This window comes from Lytechinus pictus, chromosome 5 (assembly GCF_037042905.1).
Source record: "Lytechinus pictus isolate F3 Inbred chromosome 5, Lp3.0, whole genome shotgun sequence".
NCBI classification, from domain to species: Eukaryota; Metazoa; Echinodermata; class Echinoidea; order Temnopleuroida; family Toxopneustidae; genus Lytechinus; species Lytechinus pictus.
The window spans coordinates 19689627-19710626 of NC_087249.1; the positions used below are offsets into that span (position 1 = coordinate 19689627).

General features: G+C 37.1%; 2 protein-coding genes across 2 annotated transcripts in view; one reads left to right on the forward strand and one right to left on the reverse strand.

Moving 5' to 3' along the window:
* Positions 1 to 2782: 2782 nt before the first annotated feature.
* On the forward strand, positions 2783 to 11816 carry LOC129262312 (uncharacterized). The gene is made up of 4 exons (XM_054900415.2): positions 2783 to 3894; positions 6333 to 6471; positions 8186 to 8318; positions 10790 to 11816. Exons 1-4 carry the CDS (start codon positions 2789 to 2791, stop codon positions 10888 to 10890), a joined length of 1479 nt encoding a protein of 492 aa, XP_054756390.2. The 5' UTR covers positions 2783 to 2788; the 3' UTR covers positions 10891 to 11816.
* A 3127-nt stretch (positions 11817 to 14943) lies between these two features.
* LOC129261684 (aquaporin-3-like) overlaps positions 14944 to 21000 on the reverse strand; it is a 35804-nt gene continuing 29747 nt past the window's right edge. Inside the window, exons 8-9 of the mRNA XM_064099439.1 lie at positions 19362 to 19510; positions 14944 to 18373 (exon numbers count right to left, since the gene is read on the reverse strand). Coding sequence (XP_063955509.1) covers positions 18309 to 18373; positions 19362 to 19510 — 214 coding nt within the window. The 3' untranslated portion in view covers positions 14944 to 18308. The remainder of the gene's footprint in view (positions 18374 to 19361; positions 19511 to 21000) is intronic.

Here is a 21000-nt window from a genome sequence, read left to right on the forward strand (position 1 = left end):
AAGCGAAATTTTAAATCTCGTCTTTTCGACTTCTCGGGTATGTGAAGATGAGAAAGCGAGATTCCGAATCTCGTCTTCTCGACTTCTAGGGTATGAGAAGGTGAGAAAGCGAGATTCCGAATCTTGTCTTCTCGACTTCTAAGGTATGAGAAGGTGAGAAAGCGAAATTTTAAATCTCGTCTTCTCGACTTCTCGGGTATGTGAAGATGAGAAAGCGAGATTCCGAATCTCGTCTTCTCGACTTCTAGGGTATGAGAAGGTGAGAAAGCGAGATCTAAATCTCGCCTTCTCGACTTCTCGGGTATGAGAAGATGAGAAAGCGAGATTCCAAATCTCGTCTTCTCGACTTCTCTGCTAAGATGTCCCATAAAATATGGGAGAATCAGGGCCGGAGAATCACTCACTGGGAGGAATGTCAGAAGATTTTTGAGGGAAATGATATTGGAGGAAGATAATATAGGGGGACAGAGAGGAGTCTGAGGGGGGATGTGCCCTCCTGGAGAAGCTGAAGAAAAATCGAATGTTCAAACTCAATTCGTGCGATTTGGTGTATACTTTTTGCCAGGATATCATTTAAATTCTGTGACTTTTTCCAGCATAACATAATGATCAGCCTTGGATTTCTAGGAGGAAAAGACTGTAAAGACAAAAAGCGGAGCGTAAATTGGCGCGGGGTCAACCCCGGAAGCTCAGGGGTTTTAGCAGGCCAGGGGCGGTGGAGCGTCATTCAAAGTGTGGGGGGGGGGAGCACCAACAATAAAGGGCACTTTCCGGGAAAAGGGGGCACCTACAAAGGGAAACCAAAGCGAAAATATACAATTTTTTCGGCATTGGTATATACCCCTACATTGAAGTACATTATCAGGGATTACATTACCGTCTAAACATGGCTAGAGGCTTGTCAGACATAGCAGCAAGTAATGTATGCAAACTGGATTCCTCCATTATTTAATGGAATACCACGTTACTAGGTCCCCAGGAAAGAAACATTCATGAATTTGAATAACTTTGTAAACAGGTCTATTGACCCCGACTAAGCCCCGACTAAGCACGCTTTGGCAATGAATATGAAAACGGTGTAAGTAACTTATAAATTTCAAGTGGAGGTTTAGCGGAAGAATGAGACCTGCCTATATGGGACTTAGTTTGATGAGTCCGTGGTTGGGTAACTATGTTTGCGTTGTACATACGTAGCAAATATCACAGCAAGAAAATATCACGGATTGTTTTAAACACGTTTCTGAATACAAATCCCATTCTTTATGTGTTGATAAGGAATGAAAGCTATTTAAATATCTACCGTATGACCCAGCACAATTCTCAAACTTTAACCTGACCTGACTTTCAATTTGTGACATTCTAAAAACAAAAAACAAAACAGAACGCTATCTGAGGAACCTCCACAAACCCTTCATAAACGAACTTTATGATAAAGTATGTATATCAAATTAAATTAAAAAAAATAAACTTTAGCAGTAATTTCACCTGGTAATTGTCGGTAGAGGGGGGCGGGTTGTCCTCGGGGGTGGTTTTCCATGGAGGGGCGGGGATTTTCCTGGGGGGGGGGGGGGCTAATCTTCCAAGGGGTCATTGTCCTGTGGGTATTTTTCCAAGGGGGGGGGGTAACTGCCCTGGGGTGGTTGTTCATGGGGTAGGAGGAATTTCCCAGGGGGTAATTGTCCTTGAGTGTAGTTTTCCCGGGGGGAGTTGTTGTCCATGGGGGGGGGGGGAGGTAATTGTCATCGGGGGTGGTTGTCCATTGGGGGTAATTTTCCGTGGGGTAATTGTCCTCAGGGGTGGGTGTCCATTGTGGGGGGGTAATTTTCCGGGGCCAATATCTACCAGGGGGTGATTGTTCTTGTGAGGGGGGGGGGGGGTAATTTGTCGGGGGTGATTGTCCAGGGGGTAATTGTCCTCGAATCCTTTTTTATGTATAGGAATATGGAACAAAAATATACTGTAACTTTGTGCATGTATTTTGTGTGCACTCTTTTGTGCAAAAAGTCGAGAAGACGAGATTTGGAATCTCGCCTTCTCACCTTCTCATACCCGAGAATTCGAGAAGACGAGATTTGAAATCTCGCTTTCTCATCTTCTCATACCCGAGAAGTCGAGAAGACGAGATTTAGAATCTCGCTTTCTCACCTTCTCATACCCTAGAAGTCGAGAAGACGAGATTCAGAATCTCGCTTTCTCATCTTCAAATACCTGAGAAGTCGAGAAGACGAGATTTAGAATCTCGCTTTCTCACCTTCTCATACCCTAGAAGTCGAGAAGACGAGATTCGGAATCTCGCTTTCTCACCTTCACATACCCGAGAAGACGGGAAGACGAGATTTGGAATCTTGCTTTCTCATCTGCTCATACCCGAGAAGTCGAGAAGACGAGGTTTGGAATCTCGCTTTCTCACCTTCTCGTATCCGAGAAGTCGAGAAGACGAGATTTGGAATTTTACCGTCTCGCCTTATTGGACAAAAAAAGGCTGAGAAGACGAGATACCGGATCACGCCTTCTCGCCTTCTCGGACCAAAAAAGTCGAGAAGACGAGGAATTATCTCGTCATCTCGGTGGCACTTTTAAGCTTCCGTAGAATTCTAATTGAATAGTTCAAGCTCTACGAACAATGATTTGATTATTTCATCCCGGTATTTCATGCACAACACATTTTGTTTCTTTTATAATCCATTGATTTACTGTGAGTTCTCGTTGCCCTAGTCAACTTCTTGAAAATTAATGTTTCTTTGTGGTGTCTTCCCAATACAGGATAGTCCTCAAGAAATATCGTAACATGGGTGTTGTACGTCGACTTGGTATTAAGCATATGCTCCTGTTCTTCGCATTCTTTGTACTAAGCCAACTTCTTCTAGCCATTTTACCCTCAAACCCGATTGGAAATCCGATAGGCGATCTCAGGGAGTTTCCAGTTCTGAATGACCAAGTGGTGTATCCTAGAACCGACCACGACCGGAAGGTCTTGGAAATAGGACAAGGAATGCTGCAAGATTTCAAAGAAACGAGGGACACCAACACAAATCCAAGGGTTCAGTACCAGAAAGCAAGTGATGTTGATCAAGGAAACGTTCGTGTGCTCAAAGATAAAGCAACGGATCCATTGGCAGTATTGCCCAAGCGGAGTGGACCCGACAGGACTAAAATGCAAGATGTGGGGCCAAAGAAAGTTAATGTTAAGGATAGGTCAAAAGTCAAGTACATTCTGCCGGTGCTGCTTGGCAACCAAGGAACAAACAATCAACTCCAAGCTGTCAAACTGGTTTCCATCATTGCGCAAAGGCGGAATCTAACGCTCGTCCTTGCTCCGTTTTTCGACCACGGACCGACATTGGAAAAACAGCTTCCTCACACGTTTGAAGAAACCCTCGATCCCGACGCCCTGTCCGAATTCGTGCCCGTGGCAACCATGGAAGAATTCGAACGCCAGTGCAATCGGAAAGCGGACGTCGTGTTTCTTGGCACCAATATGGTGATAAATCAGAGCCAATCTCAAACCGATCAAGTAAATCAACACGTCGGTGATACCATTGAGATATATTACAACTGGACTAGAATCAAGATACCTTCAACCTTCCTGCACACGAATCATTCCGATGAGGTCATCCAGATTGCTGCTGATCTACCATACTATGTAGCCGTCGATGATTTTCTCGATCGGTACCCAGACGCTCTGACAACGACACATAAATGCAATGCTTTCCTGTACCCGTATGGGTATCTAGGTCGACTGGTATACTTTGACCATATAAGTCGATACACCAAGTACTTCGTTAGGGGAAAAGAAGTCCGAGCTATTGCGCAAAACTTTGTAAAAACTGCTCTGCAGAACAATAGCTATGTCTGCATACATTGGCGATTCAATGAAGAGTGGAAAAATGGATGGTAATTATATATTCTGGTTTGGGGGTCCTTGAAAGACCCTTGATTGCAAACCAAATTTATTAGGTTAAGACTGTTCACAATTTAATGATTAAAAACAACGCTCTTTGCTATGTGAATCGAATATTTGAGTTTAAACTTTGTTGTTTAAGGTTTAAAACACTTGTTTAAAATATTTAAACAACTACTGTGCGATTCACAAAATAAACAGCGTTGTTCAAATCATTTTGAACAGTGTAGTCAGCTTTGTCTCTTTGTCATGATTGTCAGATTGCTGAAAAATGGATGATAGAACAGCCAAAATGTAATTTGGAGCGCCTTCAAGGAGATAAAAATGGTCATGAAAATAAATTATAAATGTGCGTTTGAATAACAATTATGAGCTGTAGGCCTACCCTTGTACCCAGCACTGTACATAAATAGGAATCAACTTAATGTTTTCAAATTACTTTTTAAATCACAGATTTATATCATCTGATTAGCGTTAACTTAAATTGTATATTAAAAAAAAAATAGAGAGAAAATCCCACAGCACACAAAAAACAATTTCTCCTGCGATGTTATGCTTTTTGCCAGGGTTAGACGGCACATACTGTATATCATGCAATGTTGACACTATTTCCAAAAAGGTAATGTTTTTATGCATACGTGTATAAACTGCGTCCCAGAAAAGAAAAGAAAAAACGAAACAGAGAATTATCGATTGTTTATCACAACTTAATCACGAATACAATAGACAAATTACTTATTGCAAAGCTTGACACACTGTAAAAACGCTGTTTAAAATCTAAGCACGCTTTTTAAGCCCGTCACTCTAACAACTATTGTTTGAACTTTTTAGACAAGTTGTTTAAAAAGTTTAGAATTTAAACAATTGAAAAAAAGTTTAAACAGCTTGTTGTTAGAGTGACAGGCTTGAAAAAAAAAATCGTAGAAAGAATATCAAAATATCTTTGTCGGTGGAGGGGGGGGGGGGTTGGTCTATCATGATTGCATGTTTAAAATGTTCCATATCTTCTCTTTAATTTGATATCTCAATCACAGAAAATGGTGAAGATGTAACAAAGTTCTGTCTCTTTAAAATGATGATTGTATTTCCTTAATTTCGTTAAACAAATGTGTTTTCACATATTCCCGATGTACCCCTATATGGCACGGTTAATAAAATATTGTATGCCAAACGAATTGTTACAGTTTGACAACCTGTAAAACTTTATCATTAAAAAAATATTGAAATTAAATATAATTACATCATTATTAATGAAAAGAAAACAGAATGTTGTTACTTCTTAACCATTTCTGTATTTATGTTATCAAATTAAAAAGCAGATATCGAACACTTTGGAAATTCAGGTACCACCACCGACAAGTGACGATTTAAATTACTTTCTTCAAATTTACTTATTCATGAGTAAATGCGTAAGCATATCTTCTGTGTTATACCAGTTGAAAAAGAAGATTCTGAGCTTTACAATGATAGCTTACCGTAATCCGTCTATTGAAAGTGTGGTTAAATTATGATAAATGATCGATGATTCTGGGTTTCCTTTTCTGGGACGCACTCAGCAGGAGTGCACCGATTTGTTTACATGCTGAAAGGGGTATTCCGGGTTGATAATAATTATATTTTAATAAATAGAGTAAAGTTCACTGAGCAAACTGCTGAAAATCCCATCAAAATCTGATGACAAATAATGAAGTTATTGAATTTTAAAGTCTAGCAATATTTTGTGAAAACATTTATATGAATGTCGTCATGAATATTCATTAGGTGGGTTGATGATACCATGTCCCCACTTTCCTTTTTCTTATGTTATCAAATGAAATCATTAATATTTCATATTTCTATATGCCTATATGAGGGTATGGTATATATCTCTCTCTCTCTCTCTCTCTCTCTCATAAAAGAATAAAAGAATATATCGCAGCAATGAATAATGCATTATATCAGTTGTCAATTCGTTTTTTAATTCTTGGAGGACAAAATTTGAATAAAGTAAGATAGGAAAAGAACAAATGTGGAAATGACATCAGTTCGCTCTTTTTTATGCGGCCAAACCTGTTGATTGGAGCGCATTTTCTAAAAAGCAGCTAGCGATTGAAAATGTTGACCCTCTCAATGCAAAAATCTAATTTTATGGATCGAAGATTTGGACAATTTACAAAATAATATCTCTATTAACCTTTTCCTTTCACTTCTTTTTCTCATTTTATCTTTTTTTTTTTGGTTGGTGATGGATTTTTGGGGCCATGGCCCAAAGGCCCCCCCCCCCATTTATTCGCCAGTGATTAAGCGTTTAAGTTTTACCCTTTTAGAATGTGATCCAACTGAAATCATAATCATATCAAGTGTTTTTTTCTTCATTTATTTACCTTTGCTATAATTATACAACATTATTTCACGATATACCTTTTTTGTCGTTGTATTTTAACATTTACAGGTGCAAAAAGGACTATGCGGCGGACCTTTGTAACTCATTAGACGCTCTTACACCGTCCAAACTGGCGATGGCCATATCGAAGTTTATGGCGGAGAATGGTTTAAAAGGTGCATATTTTGCATCAGAACTTGATAATGCGGTACGTTTCATTACTTCTTCCTTCCTCCATGTTTTCATTAAATGCAAATGAAATATGTTCAAGGCTCATCTTTAGACTGCTATGTCTACTACATCCCAGATTATAGGATATCAGGGGAAATGGAACGGGGAGGGGGGGGGTGCTAGAGGTTTCCAGTTCCCCTCCCCACCTTTTTCGGTATGTGGAAAGGCTACCCCCCCCCCCGCACACACCCAGTGTATCAGTAAACATGTACCAAAACGTGTTCCATAATGCATCCCCCACACCACTATCAAAACCGTCCTGTTTCCCCGGATTTCTATTTAAATACTCCGCAATTCAACAATATTTTTTTTTCATACTGAATGAAAATTGAATCCTCAATTCATGATTACTTACCTTCTGCTTCTCTTCGATACCGCGATGGTGGCGATCCTCTTTTTCCCCAAAAAAACAGAATCTCGACACTGAAAAACTAATTCCATTTGTAGACGGAACCTCATCGTTTTCATTTTCGTCACTGAAAAATAGGGCCATAATTTTCCAGTTCAAATCGTCAATTTACATCTCTGGTGCAAATCTGCGATAACTTGGAACCTAAGGGTCCATTTAGATCCAGCATTTATCCAAGCTTCTTACCTGTCCCATTGTCTAATCATCACTATATGAAATGGGGTGAACGTTGAACAGGAACAGTTTCGGCACATGCCATTTATCATCATTTCCATTACATAAGAAAGAGCCATCGAGATGCGACTCAGTGGGAAGTACGTAAAATGCGTTATTCGCAAAACCTTTATAAATATATTTTTCTGGGCTGTTGATGCATCCAGGTTCATACATACATGAATTGTTTCCACATGCTTGGCATAGGCCTATTCATCCACGCCCAGCATTCATAAAGGAGCCCCAATTGGAGTATGTCGATGTGTGACAAACTATTGTCTGACACATTCTTATTGAGCTGCTTAAAAGGCTGTATTTGATCATGGAGATGGATGTTATTCGGTCCGAATCTTAAGACGATGTGCTGTCCCGGTCCACGAACTTTCGACAATGAACTTTCATCTGTCTATTGTGGTTTTGACGGGCATTTTCAACAGATTCTGAACGTTGCAGAAAGCATCTGCGAAGTGGATGCTAGAATATGCTATTAATATTTTATTGGGGTGTTGCAAGAAACTTGGGATCAATATGCAAGTCTATTTTGGTCCCTAAATCAATCACATGTCTTGCAGTTAATAAATTGCAAATTAGTGATTGATTGCTAATCTGCTCCTTGAAACAAGAAGTTTAATCTGATTTGCTATAGCTAGCGTTGATCTATCAGTTGTAAAATTGCGACAGAATATTTGCAATTGATCGTAGATATTTTCTTGCAACACCTATGAGATAAAAGCTGGGGCAGCTTTTTCAACTTTGAACATTCAAGCTCTGTTAAAAGTGATTTGCGTCCTACTATTTCAAAAATTTCTTCGGCATGTGTCCAGGCATGATTAATGCAACATTTATTTTTTATATGTGTTATTATATTTATTTGTATTCGTTTCTGTAAAGCGCTCAAAGGTTGATTTCAATTTGTTTAATCTCTGTTTCAGCTTACAGTATGTTAATGAATTAGTTTGTCTAACGGTAAGGTTTATATTTCATTCTTTCACCAAAGTACGCACATTCTTAACCATCATGCATAGATGATGACTAATTCATATCATTTTCTATTGAATATTTTGTTCAGGATGACTTAATCCAAGGTCTTCGTACTGGAGTTGTAAACTGTTTTATGACGGGTGATCTCATCGACGGATCTCCAAAACTATCACGTCATAACAACTACCTGACGTCATTAGTAGAACAGGAGATCTGTAAAGGTAAAAAATAATAATAATGATAGGCATCTACTAGTATACAGTGCGTATAAAAAAAACGGGACAGATTTGAAAAGTCCATAAAATTTTTGTTTCAAATTATGATGTCTATATTTTGGTGTTAATAGGTGCTCTGAAGTCTTATCTTTCAAATGTCATTAAATAAATTTAGTTTCGTTCATGCTTGAGCGAACACGGAATGTTTTTGTCTGAGGTTAAAAAGGAGGCTTGCGCCAAAATGACATAAAATGATAAATATGATGATCGGCCTCTCTGCTAATCAGCATACTTCCTCTTAACCCTTTTATTATCTTTGCCATAATTTTCAAATTATGCGGTCAAAATTCATTATCAAATCTATTTATTTGCTTTACTAGTTCTGTTGTTCTTTCTTTTTAATATGTTCTATTTTAGCTTTGAATATTCCTTCTTCAAGCAAAAACATTTTTTTTCAACCGAAGTATGGGAGAGCGTGTATTTTTTTCCAAATCATTTCATTGTGTGCTACAAAGGTTATGGTGCCTTTTGAACAGTGCCATACAGATGGGTGGGGCTCGGGGATGTTCCAACCCCCCCCCCCCCTCAATTAAAAATAATCATGACCAAGAAAAAAGTGGAAAGGAAATAAAACGAAAGATAGAAGGTAAAATATGATATTATTTTCTGAATATTATGTCAAAATCTATCACAAAATTGGATATTGTAATAAGAAAGTGGGAATTTTTGCTTGCGCGCTTCGCTCGCTCACAACTTTTTAATACATTTTACCCGATCTGCCAAATCTAGCTCCTTCAAAATTGACTCAATACACCATTGCCGTTGAAAGACATGAATCCCTTCCTGTTTGTCCTGTCAAGTATATAATTAAACTTGGTCAAGGATTCAATAACCCCTTGAAAAATGGATTCATGTCTTTTAAAGGTTTCACATAATAAAAGGATTTGAATAATTACAAGTTTTCCCAATTAATAATGCAAATCTTCTTGCTTGGGTTGACAAAAAGTCTTCTTGTCTTACTTATGAAGGAAAATTCAAAGGTAAAAGAAGTTTAAATGAAAAAACAAAATAATTCAAATAAATAAATAAATTTCTAAATAAAATTTGACAGCATAATTCAAAAATTATGGCGCAGATAATGAAAAGGTTAAGAGGAAGTCTGCTGATTAGCAAGAAGTCTGATCATCATATTACTCATATTCTGCCATTCTGGCGCAAGCCTCTTTTTGAACCCCTGACAAAAACGTCCCGTGTTCGCTCAAGCATGAACAAATTTTTTTTTTAATTGCATTTCAAAGATAAGATTTCAGAGCATCTATTAACACCAAAATATAGATATCATAATTTGAAACAAAAATTTTATAGACTTCAAAACTGTCCCGTCTTTTTTATACGCACTGTATAGCGCCATTCATCTATCTAGAAATAATCTATTCCGAGGCGCACTATTAGTAATTACACCTGCTTTAAATCGAGCTGCGTCCCAGCGTTCAGTGCATTCAAGGAATTCATCCTGCCGTGTACCCATTCATCTGACCTGGGTTTAGTGCAGCACAATGTGGGTAAATTTCTTGCTGAATGAAAGAATGCCATGTCTATGATTGAAAGACGAAAGCCGTAACCACCCAGACCACGACGCTCTCATAATCAATACTGCTGAGAAAAATCGTGCTGGCATAATTATATGATACGCCTTTGTAAGACTTGTCCGTGCATTGGTGTCTTACGTCCGTGTTTATGTTAAACCTTACCACTTACCTATTATTATTGTTATTACTATTATTATTAACTATATTAATATTATTATCATTATCATTATTATTATTATTATTAACTATATTAATATTATTATCATTATCATTATTATTATTATTCTATTCTTTTAATCATTTTTGTGATAAAAAACCTGTTCGACTTTATAGTTTCACTTACCAAAAAAAGGGGGGGGGGGAAGAGAAAAGAAGTTTCAAAAATTTCTCCGAAAATCCAGTATAGGGTTAAAAGAACGAGATTTTAAAGTGAAACGTTTTCATTTAAGGATAAATCTGTAGGCTATATAAGGTTTTCAAGTAAAGACGATAGGTCTATACGATTTTAAGTTTTCTGGAGTTACAATTTGTTTATATCCATATAAGGTAGGAGGCCAAAATCACATGGATGCCATGAAAGAACATCTATGGGGCAACGAACTAAAATCTTGTTTTTTAGTTTGCTGAATATGCCACACTAGGGATAAAATTCCGAATAAACCTAATACCTTAAGCAAAGAATAATAGATACTTATTCTCTCTAATATTATTTCAGCTATGTTTTCAGACAATTTTTGTTTTCTTCTAAAAATTTACCTCCGATTTTTATAGGGCGGATTAACTATACAACCATCTCCAATTTAAGATAATGATTTTTATTGCACCATAATGTTGGATTTGCATGGAATTGTTAGCTGTTCAATACAAGGTTCTTTTCCTTTCTCCCAGAATCCACATTTTTCCTGTCAAGCCGTCTCTCATCGTGGTCTGATATGGTAAAACAAGATCGATTCGACCAAAAATGGCGAGAGGTGAATGCACTATTCTAACAGCAGAAAGGTCAACTAAGAATCTTTATGATGTATCGACATATCTGCTTCGGATAGATAGTCACACAGTCCTGTGGAGCCTTATAACCATAATAACTGTGAATTGCCGCAAAAGTGTAAATGCCCATTCATTTGCGTCAATGGAAATCACTTCTGATACGAAGTAGATTGGACTTTAGAACTTCTTTTCCACCTCACTAATTCCTCTAACGCCACGTATCTAGGACTGAATACAATTTGTTTATGTCGAAGACAATATGAAATCTATTTTATGCAAGTTTATTTGCAAGCAAGACTGAGCATGTAAGAGGAAAAGTTCCGTCGGTGCTCCAGCCAAGTGATTTCGTTCTCAATATGTAATCGATTGAGTATACCCCCTTTTTTTAGCTATGGTAAAGACTAAAACGTATTTTTTCCCCTGGATGAATGACCAATTTACTGTGAAGAATCAGATACTATTAATTAGACACATGTCATGTTTCAAAATCTGGTGAAGCTGGAATTTGTTTACTAATAACGTTAATTCGTTCGATTATGACAGTGGTACAAGTAGGGTTCACTGGAAATGTGATGATTCACCCCACCCCCCCCCCTTCGCACGATTTTCAGTCTCTCTGACTTTTCATTATCCACGTTAACTTTACTTTTCTTTTTGTGCCGTGTTGTCTTGAGGACTTGCGGGAAAAACAAAATGTTTGATTTTTACGAAACTGTTATGTCGTTTTGAATGGAACTGATATTCGCAGAGATCTCTTGATGTGATGGTTACGATGGTGATTGTTTTATTCTATTTTATTTTCTTTCTTTCTTTCTTTATTTATATATTTATTTATTTATTAATTAATTTATTAATTTATCTATTCATTCATTTATTTATCTATTTTTACCTGATTAATATTGAGGTGCCATACTTGACTGTGTGTTTTTGTCCAACTACATGTACGTTGAGTAGAAGAAATTAACCAGTTGTCTCACGATGTAGCAAACGTAGTGTGAAGACGACGTTTCGTCTGCAAGCTGCTAGACTTCGTCAGGCAATGAGCAAAGAAGCAACATGTACGTTCTCATGATTTTTAACAGTAATGAGTGTCGTTGTGCAATATAAGTAATTTGTATGTATAAATTATTCTCTTTCATCTTAGGATGATATGTGTAGGCCTATGTATAATATTTTGAAAAGTTGTATACTATCTCCACACATTTCCCAGTGCAGCTGTAGATATATTAAACATACCTGCTACTATGGTATTTTATGTCTGAAATATGTAATGATATTTAGTACTTAATAAGAAGAATTGCGCTGGTGACGCAAATAGCGTTCCCTTATCTTTGACTTAACTGGTTACTAGTTATCTTGTAATTCCTTGTGGTTCATATCTAGGATTGGCACCTACGAAAATGGGAATAGATTGATGCCTTGCAATACTAATTTTTTAACGATCCGGAATGTATAAGACGAAATTTGGTCGGGTAATATAGACATTCTTCGACGCAAACCGTTTTAATGTGAAATAAATGTTTATGTATAATGTAGTGCATTTTCAATATTATTGATGTTATTTATTTTTACTCTAAAAAAGAGACCACGTTCTGCAATCACAATGACTTTATTTGTTCGTATTTTCTCATTGATTATTATTATTTATTATAATCATTATTACTTAATATGTACTGCGTTTTTCCCAAAATGGCCAAAACATTTAGAACAGTAACAGGAATACGTCAAGCTAGAAAATAAAAATCGCAATTTTAAAACACCCTTTGAATAAAGAAACAAATGATTGTTTGAGTAAAAAAGAGGTAACTTATTCCAATATTTGGAAGCAGTTACAGTAAAAGTCCTATACTGCTATTTCATTAAGCAGGTCAAGTATTCTCAGTTTGCGTGTCGTATCGAAAATATCGACTAGATATGTGATACATTTCTTGAAATGTTATTGGAGCCAAGAGAAATAATTGACATAATTATTACTTAGAAATAAATGTAACTTTAATAAAGTATTTCACCAACTGCTATATATGCCAGCATATTGGATGAATTGTATTTACAGATTCGTTTGAACATGCGATTGATAATGGTGGTGGTGATGATGACGATGACGATAATGATGAAACACTGATGACGTGATGGTGAAGTAATTGAACATTAACGTCTTAAATTAAAGACAGATAACACGCATGACTGACCCACAATTTCGAACCGTAAACTTTAATGTTTAGAGTGTACATTAAAGGGGAAGTTCACCCTGAGATAAACATTGATGTAAAAAAAGCAATGATGAAAAAAATATTGGTGAAAGTTTAAGGAAAATCCCTCAAGGATTAAGAAATTCATTACAATATGAAGTTTTTGATTTGTGACGTCATAAACGAGCAGCTGCCCCTTACATCGACCAGCAATGTCAGACAGACGCCTTCTTTCTCGACTTTAGTAAGGCCTTTGATAAGGTATCACACAGGAAGCTGCTCTACAAATTGGTTGGAGTATTATGGCATTACTGGTCAAATGCATGGATGGATCAAAGCTTTTCTATCAGGCAGATCTCAGTCAGTTCATGTTGATGGAACATCCTCACCACGAGCCAGTGTACTCTCAGGCGTGCCGCAAGGCTCAGTACTCGGGCCTGTGTTATTCCTGCTGTACATCAATGACATCTGTGAATGCATCTCATCACCAATCAGACTCTTTGTTGATGACTGTGTGCTGTATCGCAAGGTCAAGACAAGAGCTGACCACGCAATTCTCCAGCGAGATCTTTCAACATTATCAGATTGGGCAAAACTGTGGGATATGTCCTTCAATGTCAAGAAGTATGCCCACATGTGTATCTCATTGAAACGACAACCCTTGGCTTGCAACTTTACCATCAGTGACCAACCTGTTCCAACGGCAACCTCCTATAAATACCTCGGTGTGACCATCACAGACAACCTGAGTTGGAACTCCCATGCACAGAAGATATCCTCCAAAGCTGCTCGTACTCTTGGAATCATACGTCGAGCATTGGGTAAATGTGACCTGAAAGTGAGAGACATTGCGTACAAGCAACTTGTCAGACCTCAACTTGAGTATGCTTCATGTACATGGAATCCTCACATACAGAAAGATGTAAACATTATTGAGAACATTCAGCGTCAGGGTGCTCGGTTTGTCCTTCATGACTATAGCAGAGAATCCAGTGTAACATCGATGTTGTCAACTCTTCACTGGGATACTCTCCAACACAGACGCCTTCTTAGCCAATGTGAGATGTTCTACAAAATTCATCACAATTATGTTTACATCAACATGCCACATCAGATTAAGTTAAGCAGCAGTTCTCGTCCACAACGTTCACAACACACTGGACATCAGCTCAAGTACACCCAGCCTTTTTGTAGAGTGAACTGCTACATGTACAGTATGTTCCCAAGAACCATCCGTATTTGGAATACTCTCCCAAACGCTGCTGTAACTTCGACCTCTATAGCTGGCTTCCGGGGAGCAACATTGCCTATCATTCAGCAAATGTTGCCTCCCCCTCCCCTTAAGATGCTGTAAGAGGGACACACACGCACCATCCGCACACTGCACCTAGCACACTGTATATAGTGCACCAAGAATACCACCACAGGATCACCACATCACCTGAAGCACTGGCAGCACCTAACACAGCACAACCCTCTCCAGGACAGCGTGTACGCTTTTGGGAGAGTACTTCTTCAAGATTCAAGATATGTTATGTAATATAAAATTCATAAATTTCTTTTTCTAATGGTTCGTGATGACTTATTTCTTATTTTCTTTTTTAGGAGCGAATGTGAAATAATTTGTGTATTCAATTTTCTGAGAAAATGACATTTCATTGATTTTTACCATACGATATTTAGGAAAGCTGCTCGCATATGACGTCACAAATCAAGTTATACAAAATCGAATTACTTTTTGATTCTTTGAAATTTTGATGGAATTTCTTAAAACCTTCAATTTTTATTTTTCTATTTTTACAATAAACTTTTTTTTGGTCAGCCTAGTTAACCACACGAGATAAAAAAAACAGATGTGGGGTTAAGTAAATATTTCCATGAAGATATTTATTGGTCTATAGTATATCGAATATAGAAGGACATTCAATAAAGACAAAACATGCCTACAATCTGAATACACCCGACACAATACTAACATGACTAAGTTCAAGTGATTAAAAAAAAGTGCAAAAGAAACTTTTATATACTAGGTGATTGTAAAATATTTTACATAATAAATCTCTGTGAAAAAGTGTTTATTATTATTTACAATACATCATCTCTATAATAGTTCAAAAAAAAGATCAAAGAATAGCATATCCCGAAAAAGATGATGATACTTATCTATCTAATATTAATATATTGGTAGTAGATGTTTTCAATGTGTGAACTCGATTAGGCGAGATACGAAACGCAGTTTGTACCATGTATTTTAACAACCATTTTTTTTGCTGCGGATATTTTGGTTTGATTTTCTCAGATTTACTACTTCAGATTTACTACTTAAGGTTCACTACTTATGGTTTACTACTTACGGTGTACTACTTCAGGTTTACTACTTCAGGTTTATTACATAAGGTTTACTACTTAAGGTTTACTACTTACGGTTTACTACTTCAGGTTTACTACTTAATGTTTATTACATAAGGTTTACTACTTAAGGTTTACTACTTAAGGGTTACTACTTAATCTTTACTACTTCAGATATACTACTTCAGATCTACTACTTAAGGGTTACTACTTAAGCTTTACTTCTTAAGCTTTACTACTTGACATCAGGGTGAACACTCTATTGTACTAAATGAGGAGACTGAGAAATACGTGGTGCAGGGGAAATAATTTCCCAGGACAGCAAAAAGTGGTGCATCTGACATGAGATGGCGCTACATCGATGATATAAACAAGATCCATCAATAGCTGCTCTGGGCATAGGGAAAAGTGTTGTAGCCGAACGATTATTGAAAACACTCTTTATTATTTTAGTGCAAGGTTTGTAGGTTATCAAACATGTATTCTTGTGCTTTCAGCAGACCATTTTATATCTGCAATTGACTTTTATCATACAATACAATTTGCACAGAATGGTAAGCGGAACATAGTTAAGAATGGATTTGAGAATTGACGATAAATCAGAAATAGCAGCAGTGCCACAATGACGAAAATATAATGTAGAATTCTGCCCCAATGAAAGTAGTTCCTTATCCAATGTAATTTCTAACAAGGTATATCTTTTTCTATCTATAAATGTCACTTTGTTCTACTTACAATAAACCCATGTTGAATACAAGATGCAAATAATGATTTATTACAACGAGAACACGGCATAGAAAAAGAATCTTAACTAAAGCGTTTTCTCTGAAATCAAACAAAACAACAAAATTCATAATAATAAATATAAAAATACGATCAAGTGAAGCACCAACAATAATTTTTCTTTAAGTACATACACTGCAAAATACTGGTGTTAATACTACACTGTGATCACAATCTGCGTTTACAGAGGACACCAAGCATTTTACACCAGTGATAATATTCATCTTGTTAGTTGAACACCAAGTTGTATTTTAACGCAAGAGATGTGGTCCTCTTCAAACACCAACTGATGTTGTATTTATAGCTGTAATTTTTCTTTAATACAGCGTATTGAAAAAAAAATAATAAAGGGGCATCGCAAAAAACGTTGCAATGATTTCAATCACGAGTAAATTTTAATTGCAAATTAGTAAGTGAATTCGGATAGATCAAGTTTAATTACATGTATTGTAAATCATTTTTTACACGAGGTGCAGAACAGGAGAGCGCTCCATCAAACGTGTTTTTTTTTTGGTCGTCTGACAAGTCATATTGAACTTTTCCATGATTTTGATTGGCTAAGAAGCACTGGCCCCCGTTGCATAAAAGTTACTATTATGGTAACTACCATGGTAATGCTGATCAACAGCCAATCAAAATCAAGGATTCCATGCAAGTTACCATTGCATGGCAAAGTTACCGTAATGGTAACTTTTATGCAACGGGGCCCAGGCATATGTTACTGTCAGATAACACGTCCGACTAGTCATTTCATGAAACGCTCCGGCCTCGCAACCAATCTCCAGTTCGCAATGAATAAAGTGCAAGACTGAATTTGGGACCTACAGTATTGACTGGCAGCTAATTGCAAGTTTCTTGCAACCGACCCTCTAGACTCACAGAAACAGAGGTTCAGTTTTGCACCGTGAATGGTGCAACACAGTACCACACCGGGAGCACCGTTACAAAGGTCCAACTTTGTATATTTCAGACCAGAACAATGCTAAATTTACCAAGTCCATTGCACAGGGAACCAACCATTCTGAAGGGGAAAAATGTGGGGTACAGGGCAATCTTTAAAAAAAAAATGCCATCATATTTCATCCCTTTCCATTTCCCTTTCTCCTCTCCCGATTGTCCTTGGTCACCCCCTCCCTCACCGTCTATTTGCCAGTGAGTCCCTGTAAAAGTTTTACCCAGTGGGGCATTGCTAAAGGTGATGTGACAAACCATTTTCCTCTGAAAGTGTAAATTTACATTGTTTAGGACTGGAAACAAAGCAAATCATGAATAAATAATTATTCAAATATTGTTCCATGATGAAAAGAATATAATAGACAAAATGAAATAATAAAACAGAATCTGTTTATATTCTCTCTACATCAACAACAATACCATGTTTTCCGCATAATTCTAATATCGTGAAAGAAGTTATAAGATCTCCATTATAATATAATCCAGGTGGGTGTTTCATAAAGCTGTTCGTAAGATAAGAGCAACTTTAAAAACGACTGGTGATCCTTTCTTTTGGTAAATGGTATGCACCATTGACAATGTTTTAGCGCGTGAGAAAGGATCACCGGTCGTTCTTAACTTACGAACAGCTTTATGAAACACCTACCAGATATCAAAATCCTGAGATTGCAGCACAGTACGATAAAAATGTCCTTTCCCTTTAATCATATAATTATCAAGATTCCGCTTTTCTTGATTTGCGTGACAAGATGGGCGTATGTTCTTATCAAGTTACTAGAAAGTATGAAAGAGGAGGGGAGGGAGAGGGGGGAAGAGAAAGAAAGGGAGAGAAACGAAAGAGAAGAAAGTCAGTGAGAAGTTATTTTTAATAGTTACATGTATGTGAGAAAAAAAAGAAACGTTAACATAAAGAACAGACAACAAACCAACATATTGATACCCCATTTCTGATTGAAAAAATGCTGCACATCTGAGGCAATCATTTATACTCCAAGGATGTCGCCCATATACAGTATTTAACTCTATGATGTCGCCTCGGTCACACAGGCAGTATCCACAGATAGTTGCAGCTTCAGAAGTTTGATATCACATCGTGTTGAACGCGGTATTGACGAGAGATGGAGCTGTTCCTTTTATCCGTTCACTCATGCTTCGCCGTGGTTCTGAACAGCTGGGTTATCTTCGCCCTTTCCCGTTAGATCAGCCATTCCTGATTGTAAAATGAAATCAATTGAAAATTTCAATATACAAAGTAACTGATAATATACAATTGTTTTTTTTTTCAAATCATACAAGCTCAAGGGAAAGAGCTTTTTGGAGACCATGAGCAAACAAGTATCTCTTGAAATGAAAATAATCATTGCATTGAACACAACTGTACAATAACAAATTTAATTTGGGTACTATTAAAAGTTTCTATCTACAATACAAAAAAAACTTTCAAAGTAAAGTTACTAATATAGATAGTCAGATAATACAAAGACAATTATTTATCTGACACTCCTTAAGTATCTCATTAAAAAAATACTATATTTTTGTTGCTCTACCACTAGGTCCCATCTACCCCTCCCTCCTACCCTCTTAATTCTCCTATCTGCCACTCTCTTTCCCTTTCCTTGTTTTTTCCTCTCTCCTCTATCTCTCTCTTTTCCTCTCTCTCCTCTCTCTAACCCGCCGTTTCAATCTGTTTCTCTCTCACTAACCCCCCCCCCCACTCTCCCACTTATCATCATTGATAGGCATGCTAGGTGACATATTTTTTTCTCAATGAAACAATGGGTATAAAGTTTGGTTACCGATCTCCAACCTAATCTCTCTCTCTCTCTTATTACAATTCATATCATTTTTTCCTTTACAATATTCCCCCATATTTACAGATGGGAGTTAGTTTTTTTTTTTCATGTAAACCATTTACTCACGGAAAGTGGCCTGGATATGCAATCTAAACTTCTTGGTAATGACAGGTGCACAGTTCTCCCTCTCAGTTTACAAATAAAAAAAGAAATCAATTTGTATTTATGCTAGTCTTTTGTCAATACCCAAATGTGAATCAAAATTTCTATCGTGGTCGTAGTGCATGCAGACTGAATGGGGGCCCTGGCCCTTGCCCTACTAGACCCGTGCTGAGGTGAGCAAGAAAAGCAGGTATCTCGTATTAGGCCATCAGGAATTGCAAGAAATGTCTTTAAAGAACTCACGGTAGTCTCCTCCTCCATCTTCGTCTCTCGCCGATGCTGTTTCTGTGTCGTGATGAAGCTCGACAGTGAACACGTAGAGGTATCCACCCAAGATGGCACCCACACAAGGTCCTACTATCGGCACCCACCACCAATGCATACCATTGGGACTAAGGACAGAAAAAATATGGCAAAATGGATGATTAGCATAACTCGCAGTGTGAACATCAGATAAAATCATTATGTTAACATTTTGGATATCAGAAAAGCTTCCCTGAAATACAAAAAGGACGAAAGTGAACATACCCTCAAAATTTGCCAATTTTTTTAAAAAATACAGTACATAATATTTACTGTCTACCACTGGCGTAAATCCGTGTTGATGGGTGGGGGGATGACTGAAATATTTTGGCATTTTTTTTGCAATCATGTTTTTAGATATGCAAGGAATTGTCATTGATATGTCCACAGTGGCGTATCGTGGAATACGGCATTTGGGGGGGGGGGGCACAAGCAAAATTTTTGAATCACCGAGTAAGTGCGCTAGTTGCCAGTTATACTGACCTAATAGAGACATTTTAAGGACAATGACATTAAACGGGTATGTATATCACTGATCAAATAATGCGAGCGCGAAGCGCGAGCTGAATTTTTTTTATATTCACACCTAAAAAGGGACATCATAATCAAATTTGTGTAATCATGATATGTACCTGTCTCGCTAAACAATGCGAGCGCGAAGCGCGAGCTGAAAATTTAGATAATTCAGACCTGAAGTGGAGCATTCTAAGGTTTCTTTGTAGGAATTAACTAGGACCATACGTATTTCATTAACCAAATGATGCGAGCGCGAAGCGCGAGCTGAAAAAATTTGATATTCAGTTCAGAAGAAGGGACATTTTAAGGACTGATTTTAGGAATTCATGAAGAGCAGACATATCTCACCAATCCACTAATGCGAACGTAATCACGGACAGGAAATGTTTCATATATACGAAGAACTTAACATGGAGCAATCACTTTTTGAGTCATGAAAAAGAAGCATATGTCACTACATAAAACAATGATAACTCAAGTGCTAGGAAATATATTTTGTTTATATTGACTTGAAAACGGGATGTTTTAGTACAACAGGATTATATATCTCGTTAAACAGACAATGCGAGCACCAGGAACAATGAAGACGTATAGGCCCTGGGCAAATTATGTTTCATAAAATTATGATAAAAATGTTTCTTATGTATAATGTAACATAACATAATTATAATATAATATAACATTATAATGAATAATATTTTCTTCTTTCCCACTACGTTTCTCTTCCTTTCTCCCTCTTGTCTCCTTTCCCCCTTTCCCCGTTTTTTTTTGGTCAGCCGATGGAGGGGATGTGCCCCCCCATGCCCCTCGTAGTTACGCCACTGTATGTCCATATGGCAAATACCCCTCCAATATTATTATTTGTTTTAACCATGATGGCTTAATGGTTTTATTAGAGATTACATTCAAAATTTTTTGACATTCCAACTTATTCCCTTCCCAAAGACCCCGACATTGATGAATTGGAAGAAACGGGGGTTTCTCTTCAATGTTATAATAAGGACATACGTATTTCGTTTGGAAATGGTTAACTGGCTCTTTATTTGCATTTTATGATTCAATA

Excerpts from the sequence above, each read along its gene's own strand:
- LOC129262312 (XM_054900415.2), top strand. The coding sequence starts at position 2,789 with ATGGGTGTTGTACGTCGACTTGGTATTAAGCATATGCTCCTGTTCTTC. Across the intron at positions 3,895-6,332 it reads GAAGAGTGGAAAAATGGATG|GTGCAAAAAGGACTATGCGG; the intron begins GTAATTATATAT and ends TAACATTTACAG. Across the intron at positions 6,472-8,185 it reads CATCAGAACTTGATAATGCG|GATGACTTAATCCAAGGTCT; the intron begins GTACGTTTCATT and ends TATTTTGTTCAG.